Source organism: Sitophilus oryzae, unplaced genomic scaffold (assembly GCF_002938485.1).
Source record: "Sitophilus oryzae breed Bouriz unplaced genomic scaffold, Soryzae_2.0 scaffold_1167_pilon_pilon, whole genome shotgun sequence".
NCBI lineage: Eukaryota > Metazoa > Arthropoda > Insecta > Coleoptera > Curculionidae > Sitophilus > Sitophilus oryzae.
Window position 1 is genome coordinate 1,494,991 of NW_022145801.1, and position 14,602 is coordinate 1,509,592.

Consider the following 14,602-nt stretch of genomic DNA (forward strand, 5'->3'; position numbering starts at 1 on the left):
ACGAATTAATAACTACTTGCTTTGAACAACATACACCATTATGAAGATGTATTAAATGAAGTCCATAGCTTAATAGTTTTTGTAAAATGCTACCAGACATCAACAGAAGAATTAAGTTAGTATGGATTACAAATAATATTACCAGTCATAACTTATACAGGGTGGCGCCTCTCATACGCCGCGGAAGCTCCAAGGAGAACGGTAGTTTATATCGAAATTATATTTTGGCAGCATATGTAGGTTAACTAAAAGTATTTTATAAAAATATATAAAATTATACAGGGTGTCCCCCAAAAAAGTTACACATCAAAGTTGTGTTTTTTTCTAATGGAACACCATATAGATTAATTGATTTTCCGATTCTAGGAAAAAATAAAGATGAGTTTTATTAAAGAAGCATATACCTAAAATCTAAGGATTTTGACATATTTCACGTTTTGTGAAAATGAAGAGTAAATTTTAAATGTCGATAACAGGCTACCTAAATTTTAGTGGATCTTGTATAGCCTGATATTTAATTACAGTAACCATTGTATGTTAAACCAAATTGAAAGTTGCCCCGAAAAGTTACACAGGGTGAGACAAAATTAATATGGAACATTAGTCACTGTTAAAAGCAAGTTACTCCTTTATTATAAATGGAAGACCCAGTATATTATTCCGGTGTTCAATGGAGAATTTATATGTCTTCAAAATATTATTAAGGTTGCCTACCCCTCAGAGAAAGATTTTCCTAGATATTTTAATTTTTATGTTTTTGGGTCAGTAGATCTTTATTATTTGAAAAAATCTAGGGTAGCTGTGTTATATCTTTTGTTAATTTAACAAAAATTAAAGATTGTAGAGTAAAATACTCAACGGTAATAAAACGATACACGTTTAAAACATATTTTAATTATTACACAATTAAAACTAAAACATATAATAATGTGACAAAAATTTGGGAAATTAAAATAACTTCCGTTGCACATCATAATACGACCACCAGCAAACTCCATAAGACGACGCATGGTGTCATTGATGACGTGCAACGGAAATTGTTCCAATTTCCCTAATAGATGAAATCAAATGCTCAAAATGTTTCCTTTCCTGTTAACTGCATAAAATGATGTCAAGTCTTTTCAAAAGGATCTTTTCATTCATTTTAAAAGGCATATGTGGAGTTCTACCTCGAAAAGCAGCTACAATAATTTCTCTCATGTTGTCGACAATAGTTGGTCAAGTTTTGTAAATACTATCTTTAACATATCCCCATAAAAAACCAGACTAGATAAAATCAGGAGCATTTAAGTATTCTATTAGTTGGTGAATGCACACTGCATTTACCAACTAATAGAATACTAATAGGTAATAGATATCATTCATAAAATCAAATCTCTCAAATGGCAATGGGCAGGACACCTGCTGGCAGGGACGGCGGACAAATAGGAACAGATGCGATAAATTACAGCATATTACCCATGAAAAATTAAAAGACCTAGAAGAAAACCAAACCTAAGATGGGACCATGATATTAGGAAATTAACAGGGATAACATGGACTCGCATAGCCAAAAATGGACCTAACCAAAGACCATGTTAAAGATACAAACATTTATTACTGTATGTGTTATTATTTGGCCATCGTTTTGTTATATTCAATTACAATTTAATGTGGGTTTGGGATCCTTTCACTATGATCTAACTCGCTCGTCTCGTGGCAGGATTGCCTCAAAAAATAGATAGAAGATGTCTCGCTCTCTTCTCGCTTTCGTCTCGCTCTTGCCTCGCTCTTGTCTCGCTCTTGTCTCGCTCACATCTCGTCAGGTCTGGACGCACCAGGGTTTGACTAATTTGGCCCAGTGACATCGGTGCTCTGCGGTTCTTGATCAACGCAAAATGCATTGGTCATTGTTTTGGTTTAGTCTCTTCCTTCGATTGATAGACCTTAAAGCTTGAATACAACCCTAATGTAATCACGACTACCAAGAATCTTTGCCTATTTGGTGGGTGCGCCCCCTAAAAAGCGGAAAACCAAACTTCCACTCGTCTGCGCACGTTAACGCGCATCGGAAATTCAAATTTTACCGCGCCCCCACGCCGATCAAAAAAACTGCCGTCGACGCACGGTTGCAGTATCGGCATAATCCGCGCTCAGCGTCGATCGCTCTGTATTGATCGTTTCGCCAGCGCCGACCGTTCGTGCACCACGTCCCACCGTGACGGCCTTTTGTTCCATTCTCTTCCGCGTTATCGTTACCGCTGCGTGAACGCGGCTTCAGTTCTTTTATTTCCTGGTTACGGGAACGGGTATTCGTTAGAGAAAGAGTACATCAAAGTCGACCGTTCTCGAGTTAAAGGGCTAGTGAGAGAGAGGGATTCAAAGACGATTTTTTGTTCGAGTTTAATATGAAAATGTTTATTGTATATTAGTAAGTTAGGATAATCAAAGGAGATCAAGACTCAAGACAGTGATAATGGCAGGTGAGTGAAAAAACTGTGTGTAAAAAAATTAAATTATGGGGTGTTTCTGTCATAAAATCTCCGAATTTGCGTTGGATTTCATTTAGCGCATAATCATAAATATAAAGTACTAGTAGAAATATACTAATAATAAATATAATAGGTAATTAAACTAAAAAAACTATGCGTCATAATAAAAATGTTTTTAGGATTTTATGAATCTCAGATATATTTATTTATTCCTAATTTATTGGTCAATAAAAAATAATAAAGAAATTAATAAACGAACTGAAAAAAAAAATAAAAACTGACAAACTAAATTATAATCTTTATTCGACATGAAGAAAAAAGAGTAACATTATCAAGAAAAAATATACGCTATAAATAGTATGTATTTATATTATTTATAAATATTAAATTTGTAAAATGTAAAGTAGGAGCTTGTTGAAATTTGATTTTTTTTCTTATTTCATACTGGGTGTTGCGATTTTCGTGTCAGATAAATTAAAAAAAAAAGTAAGGGTGGTTTTACTGAAAATAGTAGTAAAACTTGATCATATTGATTTTTTTTCCCAACTAGCACAAAAAATCAGGGGTATCTTTTGATTTGACGGATATATTGAGTTTTGTATACATACATTAATATGTATAGTTTGTCCAAAGATAGGATCCATGATAGTGACAGTTGTGTCAATCGTTTTAATTTACAGATAAAATATATTTTCTGTCATTTTTTTCTCTCATTTTAGATGGCAATAATGTTAGTTTTATACCGGGTGCGCCTCAAAAGTGTGCCCAAAAGATAAAAATCGAGATTTGGTATGTTAGTATATGACATAAATTAGAGTTAAGGTTGATTGACCCAATTTTGATTTGTTTTCGGTCACTTTCTGTTTCACCTAAAATGACGACAACTTTTAATTGTCAAATGGCACCCTCAGTATTTTTTTACTTCATTCGATAGAAAATGACACTTTAAATAGAATGACATATCATATATGTCAACTTTTGACATTTTCGCATATGTTTTATTTGAAATTGTAACATGTTGTAACAACTGTTAATTTGAAGGATTTGAAGGATATGTTTGAAAAAGTGTAGTTTGAAATGTAGAAAAACTAATAAAATAAAAAAAAATTACGCGTAAAATAAAAAAAGGAATAAAATAGTTTATTACGTGTAACAAATAGCTTTTTTGTAACAAATGGGTTTTTACAGGTAATAATTTGATACACTTTCACAAAATTTGTATTAAAATATCAATATTTTGATAAACACGTGGACCAAAATATTTATATTATAGCGTTTCAAAATATTTATATTATAGAATTGCATCGTCATTTTTACCTTTTTCTGAAAGATTGCAGATCGCATATTTTGATAAGTAATGGGAACGTACATGGAACGTACTTTGATTGAATTTTAATTCAGTTCCACGTAAAATATTGAGTGCAGAATTTTACAATAAACCGTTTTAATTATAATACCTAAATTTTTTTTATAATATGATTCTTAAAATATCAGGCTATTAATTTGAATTCAATTTCTATACAGGGTGCTACAAATTCAAGGTACGAGCATTGGTATCTCGATTAAAGTTGCGCCTTGGGGTGTTCACCAAGATACCATCAAAAAAGTTTTAAAAATTTTAAGGATTGCTGAGCAAAATAAAAACACTAAATCACCACAATACACCAAAACACTTTTACTTTTACACTGAATCGATAATGGCCCCTACATAAATTTGAAAAAGAATCCTTTGTCTAAGATGGTAGCAGACGTTAAAAAAACTCTAAAAGAATGTAACACCCTTATTGATCTTTCTTTAAAGAGGAAATTGCAAGTATCCAATCCCTCATTACCAAAATTGTATACTTTGCCAAAAATTCATAAACCGGACAAGTCTATGCGCCCAATTGTTTCGGCTGTAGGTTCTCCGACTTATAATTTGGCAAAATGGTTATCAAGGGAGTTCGAAAATTTACCTGATTATGAACCTTCTTTCTCAATTAAAAATAATATTGAATTCATTAACAAAATTAAAGATATAACATTGCATGAAGGTGAAATTTTGGTCTCCTTTGATGTATCTTCGTTGTTCCAAAGTGTTCCAGTTCCACATATACTTTAGGCTACTTGAAGGAATTACTGAACGCAAATGGTCTCGACAACAAAACTTTGATTGAATATATTGAGCTTACATCGTTATGTATGAAACAAAATTGTTTTCAATTTAATAACAATTTTTTTGAACAGCGGGAAGGTACAGCAATGGGTAATCCATTGTCTCCATTTTTGGCTAATTTATTCATGAGCAGGTTTGAAGTGGAGGCTAAGAATCAGTTTGAGTATTTTCCAAGAGTATGGTTTAGGTATGTGGATGATATTTTGTTTTTGACACACATTCAGACACCATAGATAATTTTATTTCTAAGTTAAATAATCGTTTTCCTTCCATTAAATTTACGCATGAAATTGAGAACAACGACAGATTACCATTTCTAGATGTATTAGTTATTAGAAATACTAATAATTGCCTGGAATTTGATATCTATAGGAAAAATACGACCACACGCAGATATATTCCTAATGAATCACATCATAGTGTTGAACATAAAATGGCTAGTTTAAATTTCTTAGTTCATAGATTACTTAGTTTCCCACCTTCCAACGAAAGATATGAAATAGAAAGAGATTACATTAGGAATGTAGCTGAGTGTAATGGATATTCTCCTTCACTAGTTGATAAATTAATTAGAAAACGTAGGTATAGGTTAATGATTTCTGAAAATTCGACTTTTCAAGTGGAGAAAGATACGTCTAAATATTTTTCGATACCCTTTGATAGAGAGTTATCCCGTTGTCTAAAAGGAATTTTTAAGAATGTCAATTATAAACTTGTGTATAGTGCTAATAATAAATTACAACAATTATTAGGTAATCCAAAGGATAAAACACCTCCATTGGAAAGGTCGGGTATTTATGAAATTTCTTGTAAAGATTGTAATCAGAAATATGTTGGGCAAACTAGAAGATCAATATTAACTAGATTTAAAGAACATTTAGCTCAGATAAGATATGGTAGACCGGATAAATCTTGCGTTGCCGAACATATTGTTGATAAAGAACATTGTATAGATCTTAATAATTTAAAATTAATTAAACAAGTCTCAAATTACAGGCAATTAGATGCATATGAAAGCATCAGAATTAATAAATGTAAAGATAGTATGAACAGAGACAACGGTCCAATTCCTTCAAGTTCTGTGTTCCTACTACTCTAGTGGCGGAAATCTAACTGTTACGCTCAGTGGGCTCTGACTCGGTTGGCTAGATTTTGCCACACCCACTCGGTGTCCACTGAGCGAGTATATAAACGCTCAACTTGTAGATTGTACTTTAGTTTATAATCATCTGCTGATGATGCTATCATTGTTAGCGAAACGCGCACAGTGTAAAAGTAAAAGTGTTTTGGTGTATTGTGGTGATTTAGTGTTTTTTTAGTGTTTTTTTATCTTTATTTTGCTGTGTAACACCAAAGGTTCCAACCCTCAACTGTAATCTAAGGATTGCTGAGTTATTTGGAAAAAACGGATTTTTTTGAAAATCAATTTTATTTTTTTCTGTGGTTATACTTTTTAGAAAATCAAAAAATTAATTACACATTCTCATAGCCACTTTATCAGGGCTATCTGATTGTTTCTATCTGTTTTTTTAGACTTTCAAATTAACTGATAATTTGTGAGATACTTACATAGGCCAACTTGCTTTTTCTAAATACGGACCTCATTTTTTATTTTAGATTTTGAAAGAATTCGGTCTCCTGAGTACAATGATATATGCCACACTTAATATTTTTCTTTTGTTTTGGGCATTTAAACACAATTTATTTAAAGAAATTTCAAGTCCGGCTCTGTTTTTTTTTAATATATAATCTATTTATTGTTACAATATTGATGAGCTATAAAACTTAACAATGACGTGAGATAAAGATAAAACCTTGAATACGGAAAATTAAATACAATAAACAACCAAATCATTTCCCCTGAAGATGGATTGGAAATGGTAGAGCAGTATAATGGCCAGCGAGGTTCCTGGACGACATTACTTGACGACATTTGTGAAAGTGAAATCAATATACCTCAACATTTCCAACAAAGAGGTTGCTTTGTTTGACCAACACATACGGCCGTATTCACAAAGTATCTGGAAGATGCACTCTTTCTCTTGTTTTTTTAAAGCATCTTAGTTACAGACTTAAAAACTGTTTTAATGTTATATCATATGGCTATTCGTCTGATCTTTTCTAATGTTTCTTTGATGGAGTCACCAAGAAAGAAAGAGAGTATCTTCCTCAAGCTGGGGCACCAATGAGTCTGGTTTACAATTGTCCAGTCAATGCTGCTATACAAAAGGATTGGTGGCCATCAAATCTCTAGAATGGTGAAGAAATTCACCATTCAATTCAAATTCACATAACATAAGCAAAGTCAAAAAGTTAAAGCTGTAGTGGGTCTACTAACAGGGCATTGTAAGCTGAATAGGCATCTAAAGCTAATGGGATTGATGGACGAAGCTATGTGCAGGTTTTGTCAATCTGAAGAAAAAACGACCGAACACATTATATGTCGATGCGACAGCCTGGCAAATATGCGTTATTTTATACCAGAAAATGATAGAGCCATTGACAAAGAGCTATATGGAGGATTCGGTCTCCAAGTTGCTAGATTTTTGTGAAAAGGATAGGTCTGGAGAATATAACCTAAGGATCAGAAGGGGACCATATTATCTTTGAAAAGGTCTCAGTGGATCAGGCCGATAGCCACCTCGAAGAATCTAATCTAATTTCCATACTCTTAATTCTCCATACATATATTCTCCGTACTCTTAATTATGGAACATCCATTAAGTCAAATCCTTTTTTGATTGATTATGCCAATGTCTTCGACTTACAAGATAATGAAAGGTATACTGTTCATCGTAAATACCAACGCCCCATTAATATTAGATACTATCTATTTTCCACCCAACAAAACATTCCTAATATCCCTGTATTCACTGTTTCCGACACACTTCCCTCTCCATGGAATCCTTTTGCAGTTAATATGGAACTTTGTAAATTAAAAATAATCTGAAACATCCAGATATCTTTACAAAACTAGTCTAATACAAATGTTATAAAATATCGTGACTATTACACAGATGGGTCGAAATCTGCCCAACTGGGCTGTAAAAAACACAGCCTGTTGTCATCTTATAATGCTGTCGTCTTCAGGGGATAATTTTACACTTAATTGTATGCGTGAATGCCTTGCTCTATTATGATATGCTCAATAGTGTTAAGAATTAGATTAGTTCACACTTGATAACAGTCACTGATGCATTTGACCGAAACCGTTGTGTAAATTTCCAAATTAGAGACAATATCAGTCAAGAAGATATTTTATTTCAATGAATTAGTAAATTTCGCAATACACTAAAGTACATTGTATTATTCTTGTCCATGAAAATGCTATAACAATTTTTATATATTTCCTTAAGATACAGATCTTCTATTGTAACCAAAATAGGAATGACATACAACAAATAATTGAGTGACTATTTACACATTATTCAATATTAGTCGTCTCTTCTCAGATAATTTTGCTACTGCATCTGAATCTGACGATTAGTAATAGTAATTGTTAAGAATTTCCTTATCTAATCTTGAATATTCTTAAAATTTCAAAACGTGTAGTATGGTCCAATTTTAACTATTACAGAAAACATAAAATAGAACGGAATATTTTTATATTTAATACTTTTCTATACTGATTCGGTTGGATATACAGGATGTTTGATTTTGGAAACAATAAAGGTTTGTCTCTTTTAAATCTTAAACTATTGAAAATATTTAAACAAAATTTAATACATGGATATATCTCATATTTCCGTTTGCATGGTAAATATTAGACTTTCCAAACAACCAGCGGCGGAGTTATAGTTATTTATTAAATTTGAAGCAAAATAAGGTTTCTGGAAATACGTCAGTTAGATTTATCAGTTATCTCATAAGTCAGTTTTTTACTTACAGTGGGTCAAATAATGGGAAAACGAGAATATATTACAGTGGCAGTTCTTATCTGTCAATTTAATTAAAAAGTAGATTGTATTTTCTGTCAATTTTTGGACATCATCTGTCGAAATTGGCACTTCCCTCGTTGGTCAGACTTTACAATTCTTCTAGCGTAACTTTTCTTAATAGTGAGCTATTTTTTTAGATAAAAATAAGATGGTCTGTTACTTTTGTCCATTGTCCTACATTTATGATTCATAAAACTATAAAAATCATAGACATGTAAATTACATCGTAAAACATCAGGATTTATTATAAAATTAAATAACTTCACTTTCTCAATAACTACGAAAAATGGTTAATGAATGGAAACAAAAATTAAATGACTGCAAGTTAAATGTTTCTTTTATTAGATATTTTTATTTTTATACTTAGTAATAAATTATATCATTAAAAATATTCAATCTGTTTTGTAATGATTTTTTTTTACTCATTGAATGATTTCTTATACTGAATCTTTCGAAGAGTAAAAATAAATTATTATTAGTGCTTTTTATATTTTATTATTGAATAAATCTGTCCAACGAGTCAGAATGATTATTTGATTTTTTTATTATATTTAACATCCAAAAAGTTACAGAAAATACAACCTGTAAATTAAAACGACAAATAGAACTATCACTTTTATGTATCGTCTCTTGGACAGACTATACATGCAAAAATCTAGCGCTTAATAAGAAAATATTATAACAAGACAGTTTTATTACCTCTTTTATTTTTAAAGAGTAGTTATTTTACCTAGAGTAGGAAAAGAACTAGGTCTGATTCCAGCCCAGGTAATTTGGAACAGAACAAGATAAGGAAAAAATTTCCGAAAAACAATTTACAAAATACAAACAAATATAACGACTCTACAGAAACTGAACAAAATTCTAAAAATAACACAAGAAATGCGTTAGAAGGACTACTAGATTATTTGGGAGTGATACACAACTATTTAGAAGTGAGCGTTTGTACAGAAAATGAAACAAATATGTCAAATCCGAGAAATGCGCTGTTTAACGTACATAGATTAGTTACCATGTTATCATATAATGTGGGGCAACTTGAGAAAGAAAATGCAAGTTTGAAACAAACTGTTGAAAAATTGAAAGGAAATCCATTAGAAAGTAATCAAACTATTAGCAATGAAGTAAAAAGTAAGACTCAGCAGAGGACATATAGCGAAATAATCAAAGCGAATAATAATACAAGCAACAGTGAAGAGACACAAATGAATCCTAAATGGAAAACACCTACTAAAGAAGAAAAATATGAATTGTTAATTAAAATTGGAAAAGAAAAAAATCCTAAATCAGTAGTGCAAGAAATTAAACAAAATTTAAAGGCAAACCAAATAAGAGAAACAGTTAAACGAGTAAAACAACTGGAGAGTGGCGGAGTAGTCATGCAATTTCATAATGTTGATCAGCAACGAAAAGTTAAAGATAGTCTCAGTACGAACAGTAATTTCCAACTCAAGGAAAAAGAAAATACGTTTCCAATGATAATGGTTACTGGCATAGATAAAGGTTATACTTCTGACCAATTTATTAATGAATTAATTGAACAAAACTCTGACATCAAGGATAATTTTGGAAATGACATAAAGACACAGATAAAATATATTACTAAAAAAACCATGCAGAGACATCCATAAAGAAAACTGGGTTCTTCAAGTACCACCGACGCTTTTAAATGGATCATGAAAGGGAATAATTTAAGTTTTGATTTGATGAAAGCATATGTCACGGAATATTTTAATGTAGCAATATGTTTTAAATGTTGCAATTTTGGGCATGTTTCAAAAGTACTGCAAATCACCAGAATGTTGTCACAAATGTGGAGGAAGTCATCACCCGAAGGATTGCTCGGAAGAAACCAATTTAGATTGTCCTAATTGTAAAAGACTTAGGCTAGTTGATCGTAAACATAGTGCCAGGGATCAAAAATGTCCAGCATTTCTACTTCAAGTAAAGAAAAACTATAAATCATACAACATACGACCATTTTTACAGCAAAATATACAAAACAGTTAATAAAACATATTAAGCCTAATATAGTTGATAATAAAGTTGAGGACATCAGTATTATACATCAAAACATACAGTCTATTGGAAACTCAGTAGATAAAATAAATTACATGCTGCAAAACAATCCGGAGTGCAAAATATTGTGTTTTTGTGAACACTGGAAATCGATGGAACAGTTGGAGAAAAATCAAAATTAATAATTTTCGACTTCAAAATCAGTACTGCCGAGAAGCTGGACAACACGGAGGAGTAGCAATATATGTCGAGGAGACAGTCAAAACGCATGTGATCGAAGAGTTTAACAAATTGTCAGAGACGGGAACATTTGAATGTGCCGCTATTCAGTGTCAATTTCGGGGGATGAACATAGTAGTGATAGTGATTTACAGACCACCATCAGGTAACATAGTTAGTTTTTTAGTAAAATGGAACATGTTTTAACATATATTCTGTCTAAAAATATGACTGCTCTTATAACAGGTGATTTCAACATTGAATTATTAAAAGACAATAAAAATAAAAGTGAACTAATGTCTCTTATGTATAGTTTTAATTTTGTAAATACAATAAAAGAAAACACACGAATAACTGAACATAGCTCTAGCTGCATAGATAATATATTTACAAATATGAACTATATAAAAACATGGTTTTTGAATCACACATATCTGATCACACAGCCCAAAAAATTGTGTTTAAAATAATACCAATAATTAAAAATAGTAAAGTATATAAACGATCTTTTACGGAAACTAATAAAAAATTGTTTTTGGAATCTTTGAGCGAACAAAACTGGGCCAGTGTATATGAAGTTCAAGATAATGATACTGATAAACAGTGGTGTACTTTTCATAAAATATATTCTGAAATTTTTAACCAACATTTTCCTTTAAAGCTAGTATCAATAAAGAACAAAAAGAAACATTTATATGATAATCCACTAATTCTAGAACATAAGAAAAAAATGGATATTTTACTACCACTCTCGAAACATTACCATTATTACAAAGAACTATATAAAAAATATAAAAAACAATATGACATATTATTAAAGCAATGTAGAGCTATGTCATATCAGGGCAGAGTTGAAAAATCAGATAATAAAGTGAAGTGTATGTGGAGCATATGTAAGGAAATAATTGGTAATAATAAAGATGCATCTCCAAATAATCTTAATCAAAATGGACAACAAATGGTTGAAACATTTAATGAGCATTTATTATCAATTGTTCCCAATCTACTACAAAATTTACCAAGCGGCTATAGCATTAACACTGAAATTAATAATAAATCAATGTTTTTAAGACCAATAACGCCTCAAGAATTAATTGATATAAATGCAAAAATAAAAAATAAACATAGTAGTGGTAATGATGAAATTCCTACAAGCTTGATCAAATTGTCAACTGGTGCTTGTCAAGATGTATTGTGTTATTTAATAAACAGCTCCTTTAAGTCAGGCATATTTCCACAAGAGCTAAAAACCGCACTAATAAAACCTATACATAAAAAAGGCGATCCCAAGTTAATAGATAATTACAGGCCAATTAGTCTTCTTCCGGGTTTTTCAAAGCTCTTTGAGTTAGCAATGTTAAGTAGAATGATGTTTTTTATTAAAGAATGTAACTTGATACGCCAAAACCAACACGGGTATTTAAAAGGGAAATCTACTCAAACAGCAATTTTTGAATTTGTTCGGAGAGTTTTGGAACACATGGAGGTGGGGGAATTGGCACTAGGGATGTTTTTGGATCTCTCTAAAGCCTACGACTGTCTTGACCGAGAATTGCTCTTAAGAAAATTGGAACGATACGGATTTAGAGGGAAGTCTCTCGAGTGGCTACAGTCATATCTTAATAACAGAAAACAACAAGTTTCTATTACCAATGAAGGTAAAATATATAAATCCCAGATACGCACAAATAACATCGGTATAGCTCAGGGTAGTATATTGGGTCCAGTTTTGTTTTTATTATTCCTAAATGACTTAAATCTGGCAGTAAATGGACAAAACCAAAACATAATTAATTATGCTGATGATACCAATCTGTTAATTGGAAAAAAACACCTACCCGAATTAATTGACGAGAGCAAAATTTTATTAGATAATGTATCTAGATGGTTCAATGAAAATAATTTAATTCTGAATTCCGATAAAACAAATGTCATCATTTTTCGAACAAAATTGTCACGAACAAATAGACCACTTATATATGATTCGACTAAAAATATATTAATATCTGACCACACGAAATTTTTAGGAATAATAATTGATGAGCATTTAGATTGGAGTAATCATATAGAATATCTTTTGAAAAAGCTGGGTTCAGTGTGCTATGCAATTAGGGTAATAAGCAAATATATGGATGAGAGAACACTAAAAACACTGTATTATTCCAATTTTCAGTCCGTCATGAGCTATGGGATAATATTTTGGGGCAGCAACAGCAAAATACAACGACTGTTTGTAACACAAAAAAGGGTAATACGCACTGTAAGAAAAATGAATTTCAACGAATCGTGTAGAGGGATCTTTAAGAGTGAAAAAATTATGACAGTATATGCATTATATATTTATGAATGTTTAGTTTATTTTTACATGAATAGAGAATGTTTTGAGAGTAACATAATACATCAGTACAATACTAGAAAGAATTTACTAAACTATCCCGCTCATAAACTTGCGATTACGGAAAAAAGCCCTTTGTATATGTGTTTAAAGTTTTATAATGAACTGCCCTTAACACTTAGACTCTGTGGAAAGTTAAGCGAATTTAAATTTAAGTTAAAAAATTATTTATTAAATATAGAGCCTTATAGCTTGCCAGAATTTTTTAATTTCAATGGTTAATTAGGATTAAGGAAATATTGTTGAATTATATCCAATATTGTAAATTTTAGGTTTATTTTTTTTTCTATATATTTTCCCGTTTATGTAAGTAGACTTATCTAATTTTTGTAAAATATGTGTAATATGCTTTGGAATATTTATTTTGATGTTTGACGATATTTCTCTTTATGTTTTTTTTTTGTAACATAATTTGGAAATAAATAAATATTATTATTATTATTATTATTATTATTATTTCCCAGAACTGTCGAGCATTTATTTTAATAAAATATTTAGTGCACGGTTTTGCGTGTGCGTATTTCCTGCTTAAATATAATTGAATTTTGAAAGAATAAGGTTGTGTATACAAGGACTGTTTCTTGCTTTGTCCAGTTCTTACATTGTCTTTGGAATATTTTATCCCCTCATATGTAATAATTTAAAAAGCCCTTACACCCTCTTGGTAAATACGCATATTTCTCAGCTATTGTGTTGTCACGTCATCGTCTCCTTTTACTGTCCTCTAGAGAGTACAAAGAACGCACGTTCCTTTTAGAGTGATACTTGAATTGTTTAGATAGCTCTTGAAAACTCTTCAGAGTCTTCGCTATTCACCAAATCCGTGCTTCATGGGACATTGCACAATCGTGTAGTATGCATATACTTTAGAGTTTTTATTTTTCGTCCTTTTTGATATCCTTAGTTATTATTTTGATATCTTTTTTGATATCCTTTTTATTCTTCCAATTAGTGGAGTGTTTGTTTCTTTTCTAGTTGGATCGTTTGCTTTTTCATAGCCTTCTATCCCCTGGTGAGCTGGCACCCAGAAGAGAAGGACTTTGTTGTCTTTGCCTAATTTGTTCAGCAATTATATTAATTTATTATTTATTGCCTAATTTATTTAGCGATTGGAATTTACCTATGCATTCTTTGGCCAGCTTCGAATTGATAGTTACTGAGTACGCAAAGGTTTCTTAAATAATATTGAACCTAATAAGCGACTTTTCAAAGTTTACCCCCTATAGGGCTGAAATTAAAAAAGATAAATGTGTGAAAATTCATCAGTATTTATCCTTCTGCAAAATTTCATTGATCTAGACAATGAAATTTTGCAGAAGGATTCCTTAAGTGACATAATTAAGTATTAACAAGGGATTTTTGAAAATTCTTTGCTTAAAAGTTTATCTATTTATGCTTAAATAAG

General features: G+C 31.2%; 1 protein-coding gene across 1 annotated transcript in view; it reads left to right on the forward strand.

The window, feature by feature from the left end:
- The first annotated feature begins 2,109 nt into the window (after nucleotides 1-2,109).
- LOC115888435 (septin-2) overlaps nucleotides 2,110-14,602 on the forward strand; it is a 61,141-nt gene continuing 48,648 nt past the window's right edge. The window contains exon 1 of the mRNA XM_030908190.1: nucleotides 2,110-2,462. Within this exon, the coding sequence (XP_030764050.1) occupies nucleotides 2,456-2,462 (7 nt within the window). The 5' untranslated portion in view covers nucleotides 2,110-2,455. The remainder of the gene's footprint in view (nucleotides 2,463-14,602) is intronic.